Here is a 20,866-nt window from a genome sequence, read left to right as displayed (position 1 = left end):
TTTCAACACAAAAAAATGTTTGAAAATATAGCATCATATTTTAAAGTAACAGGAAATGCCAATGAAAGCAAGTTCAATAATATGACGTAGTAATGAGCACTGAAGGTCCATTTGGACATTCATTGTGATATAATATGTCTGTGTTTTCACATAACATTTTGCATTTTGACATTCCTAAAGTGATTAATACAATTTTAGGCAGCAACAGACTTTACTGTAGCATTTTAATAATTTTAACCAGCATTAGTCTGGATTTCCATAGGTCATGTTAAAAATAATAAGACAGGTTATTAGATATTTTTGATTGTTGCTGATGTATAGGTCTTATACTCTCTAGCTTAAATGATTTTGTAAAATACAGTATCCCATTTGATGGTACTTCCTGATGCCTTTGGGGATGTCTGCTCAATTCATAAGTTGTGGGGCTGGAATGTTCTAGTAGGATTTTCCAAGATGATTCAGTTGCTGAGCCGAGGAATCAAAGTCAACAAAAAGGAAGTCAGGTACTATAATCTTTAAATATTTTTGATTGACCTAAAATGGATGTATTGCTTTTTATTGAGATATATTCACGTATCCATAAAATTCATCCTTTCAAAGAAAGCAATTCAGTGAGTATTCACAGGTTGTGTAGCTCTTGCCCCTATTTGGTTCCAGAACATCGCCTTTTAATAGCACTTTAAAAGATAGAATAGGTACATAGATTTTGATCTACCTATTTTTCTATTCTTTACCCCTGGAGTTTGCCTTTTATTTTACCAGAAAACTAATAAGTCTTTTTTTCCTAGCTAAATTAATTGGATCATTTACGGTTTTTTTGTTTGTTTTGTTTTGTTTTGATCATTTAAGTTTTGACTAAGAAGTTTTGTGTGCTGCATGAATTGGGGTACGTAATGAATTTTATGTAATGATAATCATGAAGAAGATGCTGCCTGAAGCATCACGTAGAAATAGCTTATGTAGAAATTGAAACTTCAAGCTACTTAATGAATGGTAGAACTTCAACAGAAATGAAAATGCTTATCTATGGATGCCAAATCCTGATTCCAGAACGGCGGCATTCCTACTTCACTTGGGGTTTGCTGTAGCTGTTGGTGCAGATAATGGCCCTGGTGACCAGATTCCATCTGAGAGGAGACTTGTCTGCAGCATTGAGTGAAATGGTCTTTACTCATCAACGTCAGCTTCTGACCTTTCAGTAACCCCTGAGGAAGTGTGTAGCATGGATTCCTTCCCATCTAAATGGCGCTCCACACGTACCACATTGGTCAGTCAAGGTGTTCTAAATAAATCCAAACTTGTCCAGTGACCCTGGGATCAGTGTCTCACCTCATAAATAGCAGCTCTGTGGTTTCATCCATACCCACTTGCCCAAGATTTCCTGGGATTCCCAGTGGGCAGAATAACATATTATGAGCTCCTCAAAGGCCAACAGCACCATGCTCATGTTCAGGATAGATGAGCTATGATAAGAGAGAATGGGAACAAGGCAGTGGTTCCCATTCCTAAAGCGAAATCATTACCGTCACAGTTGCCTCCCCTCCTCCATTTTGGTTTCCAGGAAAATAGTCTCATTCAGACAGTTTAAGGATTCTTCTTCTCATTCATCTAATGAAGAGTTTTATTTCAAATCAGCATCACTGTAGAGTTTACCTATGTTCAACTGCAGAGGTTTTAAATCTATGGTTTGATGAATTTTAGCAATTTCATACACATGTGTCTGCACCACCACAATCCAAATGCAGAACATTTCTGTTATCCCAATGAGTTCTCTTGTGCCCTGTGCAGGTGAACCATATACCACCACCCCTGGCCTCAGGCAACTATTGATCTGTGTATAGATTTCCATTTTCTAGAACTTCATGTAAATGAAAGCCTTACAAAATGTAGTCTTTTGTGTCTAGTTTTCTTCACTCGGCATAATGTATTTGAGTTGCATCCATTTTTTACTGTTTATTAGTAATTCATCTTCATTGCTGAGTAAAGTTCCATTTAATGTATAGACCACAATGTGTTTATGTAGTCACCTTTTGATGGGTATTTGGGTCAACAAATAATTTTTGAGTACAATTTTAACCAGCACAACTCTTGATATCCATAGATCATGCTAACAATTATAAGAATGTATGTTTTATAAGGCATTTTTAGACACATAATTTTTAGACACATAATTAGATAGTATTTTTCAGCTTCCAAGTACAAATGATTGATGCTGTGTATTATACAAAAAGATGAAGAATGACTACAATTTTTTGCTCATCTGTCATATTTCAGGCATACTAATCTTCACGTTAACTCTAGAAGGTGGATAAAAATATTAACAGTCTGTGTTTACATATAGCCCACTGAATGCCAAGTACTGTTCTTAATACTTGAATAATATTAACTCACCTAATCTTCACGTCAACGTCATGAGGTAGTTACCTTTATTATCCCACTTCACATACAAAGAATTTAAGCAACTGTTCCAAAGTCACACAGTTAGAAATTGGTGGAGCTGACATTCACCATGGACCATCTATCTCTAGGACTCTTGATCTTAACCTCTATATCCATGGCCTCCTACATTTTTAGTCAGAGAGGCTGAACCTGAGAGATTTAATAAGACATACCAAAGGTAGAGTGGTTAGGGTTAATTTCCCAATTCAAATCCTAGCTTGACTGACTCTAAAGTCCAAGCTCTGATCTACTTGGGAAATGATATGTCCGTGAATAACTAGGATGACATTGGTTGGGTGACACAAGAGCTAGAGAATATCAGAAGAGCTATGGAGGAGTAAAACTGGGCTGTCACTTCTCATAGGAGTGATCAGGGAAAGTGTGGTGAGATGAATGAACCTTGAAGGGCGTATAGGATTTTTTTTTGATGAAAGATGGTTTCACTGGGTCTGAGAAGGGTGTATGTGTGTGTGTGTGAGTGATATGTTAGTGGTGACAGAAGAAAATCAGAACATGACTGATTTCAAGTCTCCAAGGACAGCCCTGGGGATTATAAACATTTTAGAAGAAAGACTAGCCTCTCAAGGACACAGAGAAGAGATGCCTAAAGAAGTAGGAGGTGAAAGGGTTGAAGAAGGGGAAGAAGGGGATACAGGACATACAACCACTCCTTGATGAACAAAGATGAGTAGGGCATAGTAAGAAAACAGTGAGTATGAGGTCAAGGCAGACACTATGATGAAAAGATCTAAGCATGTAGATAACAGAGAGAGATAGAGAGAGAGCCCACAGATGAGGGAGGGTGACATTGGGGGTAATGAGGAGCTGGCTGATGGAGCAAGGTCCCAGATGAGGCAGGGAAAGATCCATCCACATGTACTGAATGTTCACTTGATGTAGCCTGCACCATTAGTGCAGTGTATGGGGACCAAAAAAAAATTTTTTTTAATATCAAAAAAAAAAAAGTAAAATGTAGCCCAGAAACAGATGAGTGAAGGTGATACCTTACATTTCTTGGACCTGCCATTGTTTCAAAAAAAAAAAAAAAATGCCTGTGGGAACTGTTCCTTTTTTCAATTAAAATGAAGATTAACTTTGTAGCTGAGTTTAATTGAAGTTTCCCCTCTACTGTTCAAATAATGGATTTGAACTTGGGACTGTTGGACTTGGCAAAGAAATAGGCTTCACTGAAATTTGCAAAGCTGGCTGCAAATAGGACAGATTCTCTTGAGAGTTTTTAGGGTTTTTTTTTTTTCTTTTTTTTTAAGTGCCAAAATATTCTTCCAGATTTGAATCTGTCCTCACATCTCATATCATGGGGTACTACACAGCACATTACATGCTAGTACCTTAAACTGATTTGAGATACTCCCTATATCATTCACTTGATCTGCAGGGTTTTTTTTTTTTTATTATTTTGGGTGAACAGAAGCATATATTGTTTTGTTTAAAAATTTATTTTAGGGGTACCTGAATGGTTCAGTCATTTAAGCATCTGCCTTTGGCTCAGGTCATGATCCTGGGGTTCCTGGGATTAGCCATGTCCAGCTCCTTGCTCAGCAGGGAGCCTGCTTCTCCCTCTCCTTCTGCCCCTCCTCCCTGCTCATGCTCACATACTCTCTCTCTCTCTCTCACGCTATCTCCCTATCTCTTTCTCTCTTTGTCAAATAAATAAATAAAATCTTTAAAAAATTAATTTTAAATTCAGAACAGAATAAAGGGAAACACGGATGTGTCAGTTTCCACAAGAATCCTTCCATAGAAACCTAGTGAGAATGCCGTGGGGTGACGTCACTTTTTACCTGTGGACAAACCAAGACAGTCTCTCAGGCTCCCACTTATAAGTTCAATGATCCCGTAATTGCCCCTCATGTAGGGAAAGTCTTTTGAGGAGAAATAGTCTGATACTCAGAACTGCGTTCTCAGGCTCACTCCTTAGATCTGTCTCCAAAGTTGACTCAAAGCTGCACCAACAATATCTGAAGAGAAAAATATGTATCAAACATGAAGATATTTTGAACGTGTTTTTCTTTAGTTCAGACTAAGTGGGGTGCCTGCTGCCCTGAGCTGGTGGCTCTGGATGAAATGCTTTAGTGGCATTTCAACAGTCGAGCCCACAGCTCCCTGCTCTGAGGAGCTGTCACCACGCAATGGGGCAGCTCGCTACCCTGCCCCCTCATGTTTGTGGTGGTTCAGTTCTGAAAATTGTTAGCTCCTCAGATCAGACATGTGGATTATAAAATTTCACTGCTGATAGCATCAAAACCCTGGATTCAACTATGCCAAAACATATTCTTATAACAAAAATACTGTCGTGTCAAGACTTGAGAAGTTTGATGATGGGTTTTGTTTTGTTTTGTTTTGTTTGTAAACCATCCACCATTAAATTAAAAGGCTTCCTCTAAATTGCATATTAAGAAATAAAATCACTATAATAGTCTTAGACTTTTATTTTTTGAGAAGAGCAATTCTCCTTATAATGTTTTGGTTTTTTTGGTTTTTTTTTTCCCTACTCTCTGTAATACGGCTTTCTAGTTATACTTGGAAACTTCCAGGAAGCTACAATTAAAGCTTAAATAATGTTAGTGGGAGTGTACATTACCCTGAAAAAAATGGGTAGAACTTAGTTTCAGCTCCTAAACATTATGAAAGAGGTTGCATATTTTAATCTGGTCTAATTCCAGTAATGTGTTAAAAGGAATTTCAATTGGTAATGACTATCAGTTACTGAGTACTCCACAAACTATTCATTTGTCTGTTCTCTGAGATTAGGTTGATATTATTTATCTTCATTTTACCTAAAAGTTATCTGAAAGTTACAGACATTAAGTAAAATTCATATGTTTATAAATAAGGGGACTTAGCTTCAAATTTGAGTCTCTGACTCCAAAGCCCATGCACTGAACCACTACATCCAACTGCTAAAATTATTAAGATATTAAAAGATCTCATCTTAAGATTGGTGACGTATTTAACAAATCAAATAATCTCGTATAACTAGTGACATTGCTGGCTTGCACATTTATTGAAATATCTCTGAGGGCAATAGTTTGGATCTTTTTAGATTAGCGAAGTCCTACTGTATGGGACACCTTTGGGATTTTTTTTTTTAGACCCCTGAACATTCAGATATGGAAAATGATTTCTTGGGGTACCTGAGTGACTCAGTGGGTTAAGCGTCTGTCTTTGGCTCAGGTCATGATCTCAGGGTCCTGGCATCAAGCCCCCGCACCTGGCTATCTGCTCAGCAGGAAACCTGCTTCCCCCTCTCTCTGCCTGCCTCTCTGCCTACTTGTGATCTTTGTCTGTCAAATAAGTAAATATATCTTTGAAAAACAAAAAAGAAAGTGATTTCTTAAATAAGCCCCTGGTGTTCCAGAAATAGAACACCTTTTGATACATGAGCCTTTTCTAGACTTGTCTAACTGCCCCTGTCCTGTCTCATGGCCATTTTTCCTCCTCTAGATTATAGGGAGGCCAAGTGTGAAAAGACTAGAAGGGAGAATGTAGCTAGCAGACACTGAAATTGTTTGGAAATTGAGGGAGAAGTCAGTAGCCTTCCTCTGCCCTTTTCAGGTAAATACAAGACATGGAAGAGCTTTCTGAGTTCGTGTTTTCTTAGGGGAGATGGGAGCTTCCCAAGTTGTGAGAAGCACAAATAAGGACATTTCTCTTTTCTTATGGAAATATTGAAAAACCCTTACAAGGCTCTTCACAACAGGAGAAAATCCCTCTTGGATGGGTGAGGACAGCAGGGCTCTCTGATTCAGGGAGAGCAAATTCAAAGAAAAGCCCACAGTGCACACAGAGCTGTGTCTTGCTTCTCACACAGCAGGCAATATCTGTTACCCAAATCCTATCTGTAAATGGAAAGCAATGGGGAGAGGGTCCCTTCTGCAACCCCATTAGGTAAAGATAAATGGTTGGATAAGTGCTATTCAAATAAGTTTTTAGAAGTAGCTTATACTATCTTGAAAACCGAGATATTGTTAAAAAAAAAAATTAAGGAACAACAGAAGTGATACATCATGTTCTCGTGTTTTGCGTTTGTTTTTCTTGTGGAGAATTTCAAACATCGCTAAAGTAGGGAAACAGTAAATGAGCCAGCTTCAACAATTATCAACTCACAGCCAATTTGGTACACACTCCCTGCACTTCCCCTGAATATTATTTGAAACAAATACCAGAAACTGTATTATTTCATCTCTGAATATTTCAGCATGTACCTCTGAAAGACACTGTCTTTTAAACAAAAACAGCTATATCATTACCACACCTAAAAAATTAGCAGTCATCCCTTAACATCATCAAATAGCCATAAAGTGTTCAAATTGCCAATAGTCTCATGAATATCATACTTTTCTAAAAACAGATCTTATTTTCCAACCTAAGATCCTCACATTGCAATCATCTTTAAAAAAAAAAAAAAATCAACAGGATTCCCTCCCCTGCCCCCACAGCCATTTCTCATTTTTCCCCCTTGCAACTTATTTATTGAAAAAAACACTTTTATTTCCCTCGGAGTTCCTCTCCTGGGTTTTGTTGATTGCATCCCTTTGGCATAGTGTAACATATTCCTCTAACTGTTGTATTTCCTAAAAACTGGATCTTGCCTCAGAGGCTTTGTCAGACTCAGGTTTGGTGGGGTTTTCTGTTTGTTTTGGTCAAGCTTATTTCATAGAGTTCGCTCTCATGAGAAGGGACTTAATGTCTAGTTAGTTCTTTTCTGTGCTGCTAGCAGCCACTGACATTCAATGCCAACTCTCCCGACGTTTTTGGTTTACTCCACTCTTTATTCAGTGTCCCCCAGTGAGCTGGAGCTTCTGGTCAAGGATAAGGTCTCCCAGCTTTGGACCACTAAGAATTTTCAAGGACCCATCACCTCAAGGTTAAGTTTTTTTCACACTGATTTTTTTAAATAAACATTTTCAATTCAATTAATGAATGGTCAGTGAATAAGTAAAATTGCTATTAAAATAAAAGACAAATTTTTTAAAAATTTAAAAGCACACTGTTCTAATCGGGTGAATGAGACCATTGTTTTGAACCTCTTTTGTCATAGACTATTTCTACTTGTTCTTTACCGGTTGTTTCTTCTGTGTTGATTTCACTTCATTACTTATTCAATTCTCTTTGAGAACCAGGATGTCTTGAATATGCAGACCTTGGATTCTTAGACTCTAGATTCCATGCAGCTGGTCTCCTGCAAGAGCAGCTCAAGCAGAAGCATGCTTCTTTTTTTTTTTTTTTTAAGATTTTATTTATTTATTTCACAGACAGAGATCACAAGTCAGACAGAGATCACAAGTAGGCAGAGAGGCAGGCAGAGAGAGAGGAGGAAGCAGGCTCCCCGCTGAGCAGAGAGCCCGATGCGGGGCTCGATCCCAGGACCCTGGGACCATGACCTGAGCCGAAGGCAGAGGCTTTAACCCACCGAGCCACCCAGGCGCCCCCAGAAGCATGCTTCTGCAGTTTATCTTGCTCCGTATTCAGAAGGCCTCTTCTGAGCTGGAGCATGCTTGCCTCCCTCCTCTTCTCTCTCCCCCCTTCCTACCTTCTTCCCTTTCTTCTTTTTCTCTCTACTTTTTATTTAGCCAGCATGATACTCTCTTTTCTAGGTCTACTTTTAAGCCTCCTGACACCAATAAAATCTATGTCAATGCAAAGAAGTTATTGGAAATGGTGAAATATGAGCTTGGTTCTCTGTGCCCAGAGCTATCTTTCCAAATGCATAGACATATATTCAGTCATTTAACAAACTCTGGCAAGAGTAGAGAGCCCAGATTTGGACCCTCAGTTCTATGGTCAGATAATCTTTGACAAAGCAGAAAAAAATATACAGTGGAAAAAAGACAAGTCTCTTTAACAAATGGTGCTGGGAAAATTGGACAGCTTTGTGTAGAAGAATGAAACTCGACCATTCTCTTACACCATACACAAAGATAAACTCGAAATGGATAAAAGACCTCAACGTGTGGCAGGAATCCATCAGAATCCTAGAGGAGAACATAGACAGTAACCTCTTTGACATCAGCCACAGTAACTTCTTTCAAGATATTTCTCCAAAGGCAAAGTGAAACAAAAGCGAAAATGAACTTTTGGGACTTCATCAAGATCAAAATCTTCTGCACAGCAAGGGAAACAGTCAACTAAACAAAGAGGCAACCCATGGAATAGGAGAAGATATTCACAAATGACACTACAGACAAAGGGCTGATGTCCAGGATCTATAAAGAACTCCTCAAACTCAACACACACAAAACAGATAGTCATGTCAAAAAATGGGCAGAAGGGGAACCTGGGTGGCTCAGTGGGTTAAAGCCTCTGCTTTCAGCTCAGGTCATGATCCCAGGGTCCTGGGATCGAGTCCCGCATCGGGCTCTCTGCTCAGCAGGGAGCCTGCTTCCTCCTCTCTCTCTCTCTTGGCCTGCCTCTCTGCCTACTTGTGATCTCTGTCTGTCAAATAAATAAATAAAATCTTTAAAAAAAAAAAAAAAATGGGCAGAAGACCTGAACAGACATTTCTCCAATGAAGACATACAAATTTTTTCAGACATGAAAAATTGTTCATCATCACTAGCCATCAGGGAGATTCAAATCAAAACCACATTGAGGGGCACCTGGGTGGCTCAGTGGGTTAAAGCCTCTGCCTTCGGCTCAGGTCATGATCTCAGGGTCCTGGGATTGAGCCCCGCATCAGGCTCTCTGCTCATTGGGGAGCCTGCTTCCCCCTCTCTCTCTGCCTGCCTCTCTGCCTACTTGTGATTTCTCTCTCTTTTTGTCAAATAAATAAATAAAATCTTAAAAACACATACACACACACATTGAGATACCACCTTACACCAGTTAGAATGGCCAAGACAGTAAACAACGTGTGTTGGAGAGGATGTGGAGAAAGGGGAACCCTCTTACCCTGTTGGTGGGAATGCAAGTTGGTGCAGCCACTTTGGAAAACAGTGTGGAGATTCCTTAAGAAATTAAAAATAGAACTTCCCTATGACCCTGCAATTGCACTACTGGGTATTTACGCCAAAGATACAGTGGTAGTAAAAAGAAGGCCATCTGTACCCCAATGTTCATAGCAACAATGGCCACAATTGCCAAACTGTGGAAAGAACCAAGATGCCCTTCAACAGATGAATGGATAAGGAAGATGTGGTCCATATACACTATGGAGTATTATGCCTCCATCAGAAAGGATGAATACCCAACTTTTGTATCAACCTGGACGGGACTGGAAGAGATTATGCTGAGTGAAATAAGTCAAACAGAGAGAGTCAAGTATCATATGGTTTCACTTATTTGTGGAGCATAACAAATAATATAGAGGACAAGGGTAGATGGAAAGGAGAAGGGAGTTGGGGGAAATTGGAAGGGGAGATGAACCATGAGAGGCTATGGACTCTGAAAAACAATCTGAGGGTTTTGGAGGGGTGGGGGGTAGGAGGTTGGGAGAACCTGGTGGTGGGTATTAAAGAGGGCACGTATTGTATGGAGCACCAGGTGTGGGGCATAAACGATGAATTCTGGAACACTGAAAAGAAATTTTAAGAATAAATAAAAATTAAAAAAAAAAACAAACCCTGGCAATAAGTCCCAATTCTGTCCTAGGCATGTGGGGAGAGAGACAAGTTGCAACACAGTGGAAATGCTAACAAGAATAGATGCAAACAGAGTTCCATGTGACAACTAACAGGTGGCTCCAAGGGAGAACTGAGAAAAGGCTTAATCTTGGGAGGAATGTTTAAACTAGGTCTTCAGAGAATATGATGAAGACAGCATGTTTGTGTAAAAATAGTTAACATACCTTTACACTGCTTTCCTAATTCTGTTGAAGCACTGAACCCAAGTTCTTGGCTAGTGGACATAGATGACTTTTGGGCATAGCAGCAACTTGCCATGTTTCCTTCATATGTATGCAAATATATGTAAGTTTAAAATATCACCCTCACTGGCATTCCCACCTAATTAATAGTGGGAAAAAATAGCCTTTAAGCATGGGAAGTTTCAGGGTGTGGGACGTTCACAGTCACCTTACCCCACTGCAGCAGGATCCTGTGTTTCAAGTATAAGTGAAAGAAGTTTCCCCAGATATGAACTCCTGATTTATTACAGAAGTCTGTAGATCCACAGGTGTGCTATGCTTTATCCTAGAGCTGAGTAAATTACAGTGTCCCATATAGATGTATTCCTTTTTCTCTGATGTATATAAAATAAGTACTGTTGCTAGTATAGTACAAAACTTCTAAAATTATCATTGAAGTCATAGTATGAGCTCTCTGTCATTATGTAAACTTTGAAACAACGGATATTAAAACAGAATTACCCTCTTGTATGTCTCAAGGTATGATTGTGTGTTTTATAATTGGGAGTTCCTGGGAAATTTTTGACATTAAAAGAGGTTTTTAAAAAATACAAAGGATGATGGTCGCACAATATCATGAATGTCCTTAATACCTTTGAATTGTGCACTTAAAAATGGTTTCAGTGGCAAATTTTACATCACATATATTTTGCCACAAAGAGTCTATTAAAAAATTTGTTTTTAACTGACCATGAAACACACATGGAAATAAGGAGATCTCCTATTTGAAGAAACTGGATTATTTTATTATTTTATTAATTTGGCAGACCTTTAGCCATCGCCGAGCAAGGCTGTGTTCTGTAACCTTTAGGCATCAGAGTAGCAGAGCATCCTGAATTTTTGGGTCTGGTAGTCTAGAGGGGACGACACTTAGCTCATCCCTCATGCACATGTAATCGCACATGATTCTACACTGTGATGTGACTTTACACTATGGTAAGTGCTATGAAAGGAAAAGTGCACAGAGCTTTGCAAAGTGTCTGAGGGTTGGGGATGTGGGTACCCCTGGTGTTCAGAGAAGATGCACAGAACACTTCTCTGAGGAAGTGACAGTTGGACTGAGATCTGAATAGTGAACAAGTAGAGACAACAGTCCTAAGAGGTCATTGACTACTTTTCTATTTCAGACTTTTGTCCTTAATGGCAGGAACCACGTGTTCCTCAGCACTCCCCCAACAGGTAGCAGGGGGCACGTGGTGAGCCCCCAGTTACTGTTGAGTGGTGAATAAATAAAACAGTGAGTAGAAATGCTTCTACTGGGTTTGTTCCAAGGGTGTTTGTGGGACCTGGCACCACCTATCGTCACGTCTTTAATTTTCATACTTTTAATTTAACTGGTTTTAAAAAGAACTTCGGATGACGTTATAACCTTCACATATATAGGAAATACTTCACAATTGCATTGTGAAATTTGCCTTTTTGTATCATCAACTGGATCTGGGGCTTCTTTAATTGTTCTTCTGTGTTCTCGCCTATGTTTTTGTATCCGCTCTCCCACCAGTGTGTTCTAGATAGCATACTTTGAAGAGAAAAATGTCTGTTAGTGCTTAAGAACACAGCTTTCTCTTTATTTTAGAAGAATACACATTTAGAAGCTGTATATTTTGCAAAGGAGACAGAACAATTGATTTACATGGCTCATGGTTAAAGATCAGATACCCAGACTAAGTCCACTCTTTGCATACACTTCTTCAGGAACAAAGACTCTATGGGGTGGTTGGAGGTGGGTTTGCCTCTGCCTTAGTTGTATATTAGTTTTTCAAGTGGAGGAGAAGATTGGAGAAGTGAGGTAGGGAGAGAGGTCTATGTGATTGGCAACACGCAAATGGAGTCTTTTAGGACATCTGCACTGGCTAAAGTAAAACTTACTATTGTTTCCATATATAACTTTTACATGATTTCTCATCCTGAACCAAATTTAGGGACAGTATTAACTCCCGTACCAAAAACAGAAAAGAAAAGGAAAACAAGGGACCCATAAGGATAAACCTGCTAGAAAGTCAGTTGAGGCCTCCTAATGTAAACAAAGGTGTAATGATTAGGAAAAATGATTTCGGTAGACCTTTGTCACTGCCCAGATTATTTCCGCAGGGATTTGGATATGGCATAGTGAAATAGCATGCCTCAAATTCATAAGTTACACATAGTAAGTGTATTACCAATAGAGACCTTATTTTGCTTCTGAATCTAGGGGCTTGAAATAGTGTATCACTTTTCGCTTTTTATTATATGTCAAGTACCAGCATAGATAATAAAATTTTCATATGGATCCTGTAGGTTTTTTTTTCAACTTTTATTGTATGTCAAGTCCCAAGATAGTAAAATTTTTCATGTGAATTCCATTGTTTTTATTATGTAGTTTCCATTATGTAGTTTCCATTAAGAACTCTGGGTCACTTAGAACATCAAATTTTTAAAGTTTTGATCAAAGAAGTATATGTTAAGACAGATAGTAAGAATCGTGATAACGGTCAAACACTATATATTAAGGTCAGAATGGCTAAGGGAGAATTTCTCCTTTAAAAATTGGTACCTCTGTCCCATTAAGGGAGAAGTAAATCAGAAAAATTTTAACAATAATGGCACTTTTTATACTGTTTAAAAGCATCTATTAATTTATTCTTTTTCTTTCTAGGAAAAGCCATTGACAAAATCTCTGCAACGTGGAGAAGATCCCCAATTTGACCAAGTATGTAATAAGACGTTATATACATATTATATTGTGGTTTTTATTTATTTCAAAATGCACAAAAGACAAGGGCTCAATGCTCATTATTAGTGTATTGATTAACTTCCTCAAAGAGGATACAGGGACATGATCTTGGGAACTATGTCTTTCAGCTTTTGCAATTATGGCTTAAAGCAGGCATTCGGTAGCTGTCTATTGATTTGAACTGTAAAGAATGGGAATATGTTGGGATAATCCAAATAAGCCCTCAACTGATCATTTCCTAAATCTTTATATACCAGAATTAAGCTAGGAAAAGATAAAGGAACTTCTACTCCAAAATTTGGTAGATCTTATTATATTTTCACCCAGATTTTTTTTTTTGAATGCCCACTATTTGCTTGACACCATGCTACAAAGTACAAAATTGACAAGTTTTAACCCTTCAAGAATTCACAATATTGTGAGAGAAAAATCACTTAAACAATAACTGTAAGACAGTTTAGTAACTTAGAGTCTAATAGAGAACATGAACAAAACAATTTAAGGCAGAATAAATATAAAGAAAGTCTTTTGGAAAGTAGATCAGGACTAGTAAAAGGACATCCTGCTCTCAACAGCAGGTAATAAGCAGAGGAAATCAGGGTCTGCTAGATCCTGGATCACTAACCAGAGGCTTCACATACACATCAGAGGAAGTGAGAGATGTGTTGGTGGTGTTTCCTGAACATACGCAGTTAACGACAGAGAAGACAGCATGTCCTCCTTCAAAAACCTCACTTGGAGCCAGTGGTAGGGACAGAACACTGCTGGATGCACCACAGTCCGATCTGATATTGGGGGGGGGGTGTTCTTGTCTTATGAAAACACACAAGAGATGCACTTGTGGCAGGGCTTTGCAGTTGATTTTCATGTGGAATCAGAAGGAAAGTTCTCTGGCTGTTTAAGTTCAGACCTGTTCATTCCAAAACCGTAAGGACTGGGGGTGCCTGGGTGGCTCTGTCAGTTAACGGTCTGCCTTTGGCTCAGGTCATGGTTCCAGAGTCCTGGGATTGAGTCCCACATGGGGCTCTTCTCTCTCTGCCTCTTCCTCTCCTGTCCCCCGGGTGGCTTGTGTTCTTTCTCTCTCTCAAATAAAGTATTTTTTGAAAAACAAAATAAAACAAAAAGCCCTGTAAGGACTGATTATAGAGATTGAATGCTACATTTTCTATTGTATGAGCTGTTCGCTGAGGGAAACAGTTTGTGCTCGCGGTCAGTGTCCCAGTGCTAGTGTGGCGCTGGGTTTGCTCTCTGGTGCTGGTAGAGCTGGCTGTTTTCCGGAATGCTGGCAAAATGGAGTATGTGCTTCATCTCTGTCTTCTCTTATCATATCATCCTTAACTGTCATCTGGGTGCAAGGGTGGTCAGAGACCCTGAGTGAACATTTAGGGTCATTATTTTGGAAATACGGCAAGTTGTGTCTCTTTCTCTTTTCCTCAAGAACGTAAATATTTGAGGCTCCTGGGTGGCTCAGTGGGTTAAGTGTCTGCCTTCCGCTCAGGTCAATATCTCCGGGTCCTGGGAACAAGCCCTGCCTTGGGGCTCCCTGCTCAGAGGGGAATCTGCTTCTCTCTCCCTCTGCTGCTCCCCCATGCTTGTGCTCTCTCTTGTGCTCTCTCTCTCTCAAATAAATAAATAAAATCTTTTAAAAAAGGTATTTATTATCTGTTGTTCATAATTTTTCACTCTATTTTATGTCCTCTGTCTGCATTCTATCCTAGTTCTCTCCTAGATATTCCTATCCTAGGATATCACTGTCCTTTCCTCAAAAACAAAATTAATTTTCTCCAGCTTAATGTATATCTTTCTCTAGTCTCTGGGAAAATAGTACTTCTAAATTTTAACATTGTGGATAATAGTTATCTCAAGTGATTTGGCTTAAACACAATTTCCCGCTTGTTATTCAGCCCTCTCTTTCTGCATTTCAGCCTTGTGGGAGAGGGATAGCATTTGGAATTAGACAGACCAGGTTTAAATCCCGACTTTGCCACTTTAATTAGCTATAATACTTTTAACCTTGTTGCACAGAATGTTGAAATGCAGAATCTCCGCCCTGCCCCAGATCTTCCTGAATCAGATTCTGCGGCTTTAACAGGATCCCCAGGTGACCCATGCACACATTAAAAGCTTGAGCGGCCCTGTTCCCTAACACAGCTCTCTGTACTAAAGACACTTGGTGAGAGAATCAGTAGGAAAATGGCCACTGAGAACTTTAAAATAAGACCCATAAGATTACCCTCTCATCATTAAATCACAAATTTACACATGAACCAGGAGGCAACCTACAAAGTCTATCTCATTTTAAAGAGGTAGCAAGACTCTGGGACCAGGAGGAAAGTTGGTAGATATAGACCCATCTGTGCCCCTTTACGGTTTTGCGAGCAAATTATAACAATGGAGGTTCCATTGGCAATGTCATGGTTGTATCAAGCTCTCTTAATCTTTTGAAATTTAAACATTTAAATTAAACATTTAAATTAAAACATTTAAATTAATTAAATTAAATTAAAACAATTGAATTAAATTAATTAAATGAAAACATTTAAATTGATTTTAAAAATTAAATTAAACATTTATGGGGCGCCTGGGTGGCTCAGTGGGTTAAAGCCTCTGCCATCGGCTCAGGTCATGGTCCCAGGGTCCTGGGATCGAGCCCCGCATCGGGCTCTCTGCTCAGCAGGGAGCCTGCTTCCTCCTCTCTCTCTGCCTGTTTCTCTGCCTGCTTGTGATCTCTGTCTGTCGAATAAATAAATAAAATCTTTATTAAAAAAAATAAAAAATTAAAATTAAATTAAACATTTAAATTATATAATTCCTGTTGTTCTAACAGCAAACAGTAAGATTTTAATTTGGATTCACACAGAGGTCCGTCTACACGAAAAGAATATGCTGGTGATGCCACGTTGCGTGGCGTAGACTCCGTTGTTATGATCATGGGAGCGGTATTAACATGAAAGAGGTATTCATGTAGTACTTACCAGAGGACAGGCACTAGGCTAAGTACATCCTTTGAGTAGTATGCAGCCGGTCCCTGTTCAGAGAATATTTTTATCAGTTTCTTCCTTTTAAATGTCACTTGACATGAATGATAAACTAGAAAGAACTGAACTTCTGCACTTCTAGTGCCTGATCCCAGGCGGTCCTGTTTACTTCTCCACTTAACAAGCCCATGATTCATTTTTCTCTTGCTAGAAATAGAAACAAAATAAAAGATCATGTAATACCCTATAATTTATGAAGCCCCTTCTCACGCATGCTCTCAGCTATCACTCACTACTTCCAACAACCCCAAGCAGCAGCCACCACCATCACCATCATCCCTATTTTACATTTCACGGGAGTGAGTCTCAGACAGCTTGCCCAACACTGTGTGACTGAAGTGGATGTTCAGACTATAAAGCCAGTGCTTTTTACACTATAACATGTTTCTACATCTAAAAACTAAGGTGGCGAGAATTTAGAGGAGAGTTTTCAACAGGTAAGGGATCTCAGATCCTGTATCAGTTAAGATTAGGTTTCGCTGCAAATGACACATAAAAAAACAGCAACTTGGGTAAGATGGTATCTTTTGCTCTCACATTCAAGAAATACAAAGAAAATCAGTCTAGTATCTTTATCTTATTTTTGTTGTCTTGTGTGTGGCTCATCTCATAGTCCAGTTTGGCTTCTAGTGTTCAGCCTTTATGTCTGTATTCCAAGCAGTAGGAAGGAGAAATAGGAAAAGAGCTATAGGCAAAAAAATAAAAAAAAATAAAAACAGAATGTCTCAACATTGCACACACCTCTTCCCATATTCAGTTGGTGAGACCTTAATCCCATAGCACATACAGCTGTAGAAAAGATTGGGAAATTTTATTTTGAGCAATCATTTGTCCACCTAAAAATCCGGTATTTTATTGGGGCACCTGGGTGGTTCAGTCAGTTAAGCGTCCAACTCCTGTTCTCAGCTTAGGTGTCCATCTCAGGGTCATGAGTTCAAGCCCTGTATTGGGCTCCCCACTGGGCATGGAGCCTATTTAAAAAAAATCAGGTGTTTTATAACTAAGGAAGAAGAATAGACTGGAAATTAGGTATTACCTATATTTGCCAGATATCATAGAGTTTTTACCAAATGCCCAATAAAGAATACTGTTTACAGTTTTGTATACCTCTTTTTTCACTGTTGAACATTTTCAGAATTTGTCAATTTTACGATTTGAATTTTAAAATATGTATATTTAGGGGCTAAAATTTTATGTTTCCTTAAGTTTTCTTTTATATGCTTTATATATAATTAACTATTGGCTTCATATCTCTTAGTTAAATCTAATTACCATCTAACACTGTGTAGGTTAAACCTGAGGAAAAAATCCTTTTGTTTCATAAATGACAAGATATCTAAACAGGATTGTTGGTTTTTGTTTTTGTTTTTTTTTTTTAAGTTCTGTATTAGTAGAAGAAAAATCATACTAGTAACTGCTTTACACTTGGAGAGCTTGGGATTTATACCCTTATTCCCAGAATTTCACTTTTTATAAGTTTCATGAATTCACAAACTTAACCCATTCTTATACAGCACCCACCATGGGGCAACCAAATACCAAGCATTATGCCAGCTTGTGGAAATAAAGATGAAGGAAACATGGTACCTGTACTGGGGGGTCCCAGCCTAATGGACAAGACGAAGAAGAAATATGATCAGACAAATTATAACCTAGTAAGGCTAGTAAGTAAGCTTACTATGGAAGGACCAAGTATCATGTGAGCCCCAGGACAACAAGCTTTACTCTATACTAGGGAGCCAGCGATGGTTTCAGTCCCTGCTAGTGAGAAAGTCACAGCAGTAATGAGAATTAATAAAGGTGGAAGAGATTTCCAACAGCATTTTGAAAATGTATACTGCCACTAATTTATTTTAAATGCCTAAATTACCTGTCGGGGCTTCGAGTAGAATGAGTGAAAAATTGTCGTACTGGTAAAGTTCTTTATTTTAGGAAACAGTTGTTAAAAGTGTGTGTGTGTGTGTGTGTGTGTGTGTGTACCTGTACAGACACACAAGGCTCTGTATGGGACAAAGAGATGTAAGGATGTCATCCCTGCATTCCAGGAGCTTCAGATCTGGAAGAGTTTAAGGCAGTGCACAAACAGCTCTGACAGGAGCCCATGTGTGTAAGACAATCCCATGTGGACGGTGCAACAGTAAACATTGTGAGGTTTCAGGGAACAGAATATATACACTTCTGGGCCAGATGTCTTGGAAGATTTTTCTAGAAGAGGACATAGTTTATCAGGTACCTAAAACAACAAAACCAATAGGATTTTACTGGGTGTTGATGGCAAAGAGGACAGAAAATATGCAAAGGGCCCGAACAGAAGAAAATGACATTTTAAGTTATCTTTGGGGACTGATGAATGGGTCTGTTATTTGAGACCAAAGTTGTATATTGTTAAAAGATAGTATTCAAAAAGAGATGACATTGTGACTCTCATAGAAATGGAAAATGAACATAGGTGAGAGATTTTATTTAATTCATGTTTAATGAGGATGTTGCAACCAGTTTAGAAGAGAACCCCAAAGTGGACCCATTTATATAAGTCAGGAACTTTGAAATAAACGCATACTCAGAGGCAAAACTGGCTTTTTTCAATAGTGGGAGAATGAAGTCAGTTGAACCTTCACTGGGCACAGTGTTTTTTCTGTCTGCAGACAAGAATCTTTGGCATTGCTATCAGTAGTCTATCATATGCACAATTTTAAAATAGCTTAAAGGCATTAAAAGGTGCAGAGCTCTTGCAGACTCAAATTAGATAACCCCTAGAGAGGTGAGCTCTGAGCGATGCATAGTTTTCTACTGAGACACAAAATTTTCCTGTTGGCTGGGAGTGTTAGGGAAGAGACCGGGTAGAAAAGGATCAGACTGTGGGAGACTTTAATGACAGTGGGGGGGGGGGCTTTATCTCAGACATATTGGGACCAATCTGAACAAAGTAACAACTTGGAGTTAACCCTGAGGTAGCAGGGTTCATGAATGAAGAGATCTTTGAATTATGGAGGCATTTGAGGAATTTGGGTGTTGATTTGAGACTGAAAGGGCCCAAACTAAAATGGAGACAATGAAACTAAAGGAGAAATGAAAAGTAACTATGGTTTTCAACCACGGTTTGGAACCATTTCTATTCAGTTCAACAAATACTGAGTGGCCAAGCGTGCTAGGACCTGTACAAGGTTCTGGGATTTAAAAACAGTAAGATAGTGTTCCTGTCCCCAAGGAATTCCCAATCCCAGGAAGAAGACTGATATCCCCACAAATAACAGTGCAGCCTGAATGCTATACCAGAGGTCCATTTCAAGGGCTGTGGGAACTCCAGCAATGGGGCAGTGACAGACGCCTGAGAGGTGGACAGTTGTGTCACAGGAGGCAGTCGGGGCCCAGTGGCATTTTAAAGACATCTGTTATCCAGATGAAGTGGGTTGGATCAGGCCAGGCAGAAGGAGCTGCGTGGACAAAGAAATGGAGGTGTGAGTAGCGGAGGACAGTAGTAGAGGAGTGGTCAGGGCAGAAGCGGGAGAGGCACACAGAAGCCCATTGTTCCGAGGCCACACTGCGAAGTCTGGACTCTTGCTGATGCATAAGAAGCTCTTCCAGGGATGCCTGGGTGGCTCAGGGGGTTAAAGCCTCTGCCTTCAGCTCAGGTCATGGTGCCAGGGTCCTGGGATCGAGCCCCACATTGGGCTTTCTGCTCAGCAGGGAGCCTGCTTCCCTTCCTCTCTTTGCCTGTCTCTCTGTCTACTTGTAATCTCTGTCAAATAAATAAATAAAATCTTAAAAAAAAAAAAAAGAAGAAGAAGCTCTTCCAACAGAGACACAATGGGCTTGATGAGAGGTTATAAATCATTTTACACTTATGCAATTTTCAGGGAGGGTAGGATACCTCAGGAGAAATAACCGGGGCTCATTCATTTATGGGGTCACCCAACAGACACTGAAGGATTAGAGACCAGAGCAAATGGGTGAAGATTATCCTAGAGAAACAGAGTTTAGGATCAGGAAGTGGGATCCACAGAAGAAAGCCGAGAAAAAAGGGTGGCCAAAAAAGTGCAAGAAGCCTCAGAAGATGCACTTTCCAGGGCAGGGATGGGTCATGGTGGCAGCAGGGCAGACACCCTCATGGAAGAAAGGAGATCAGCACTTAGTTGATCCCTGGAAACCAGCTTCGAGAAAGCCTTAGGCTGTGATGTTATTGATTGACATATAGAATGCATTTTCATAGTCGATAGATTAATATTAAGTAGTCTAAGAGACTCACTTTCCCAGCTAGGTTATGCTGGCTGATTACGACCGGCTGTAAGATTTCAATGGGAAAACAGTCTACCTGACAGAACACAGACGTGGTACTGGTGACGAGTTCCCTATCTGTGGTCCCTGGTGGGGCATCCTATGAATGGAGGGCATGGCGAGCTCCCCCTTTTTACTTCAAGTGACTTTCTTCTGTTATCAGAGTTTACGGATGTCCTTTTTAATATATAAAGTCCAAGGCATTTTATTTTGGATTCTCAGCTGCCACAGTAGCTAACCTGTGATGAGCACGGACACAGGGAAATGGGGACCAGAGGCAGCTGAAATATTGCGTTAACCCATTTTAAACAAGCGAAAACAGTTCTCCACAGTAAGCCTCATCTGGGGAAGTGTGTAACCCTCACCTGGTGGAGGAGGTCCTAATACTTGATACATTTATACACAGAGGTGGAAATTGTGGCTGTTGAATAGAGGAGTCACTGAATTGTTATCATTTCATATAACTTCCAGGTACATGTGCTTTCTTGCCTTTTTTTTTTTTTTTAACATGTGCTGTGTTATCAGGTTTGTCTGTCC

At 39.5% G+C, this 20,866-nt stretch overlaps 1 protein-coding gene across 1 annotated transcript in view; it reads left to right on the top strand.

Moving 5' to 3' along the window:
- Positions 1 to 20,866, top strand: part of FRY (FRY microtubule binding protein) — a 260,339-nt gene that overhangs the window by 55,847 nt on the left and 183,626 nt on the right. Inside the window, exon 3 of the mRNA XM_080799698.1 lies at positions 12,939 to 12,992. Coding sequence (XP_080655824.1) covers positions 12,939 to 12,992 — 54 coding nt within the window. The remainder of the gene's footprint in view (positions 1 to 12,938; positions 12,993 to 20,866) is intronic.

Source organism: Martes martes (assembly GCF_963455335.1).
Source record: "Martes martes genome assembly, chromosome: 3".
Classification (NCBI taxonomy): Eukaryota; Metazoa; Chordata; class Mammalia; order Carnivora; family Mustelidae; genus Martes; species Martes martes.
The sequence above is the reverse complement of the archived record's forward strand: the minus strand, read 5'-3'. Positions and strand labels throughout refer to the sequence as shown.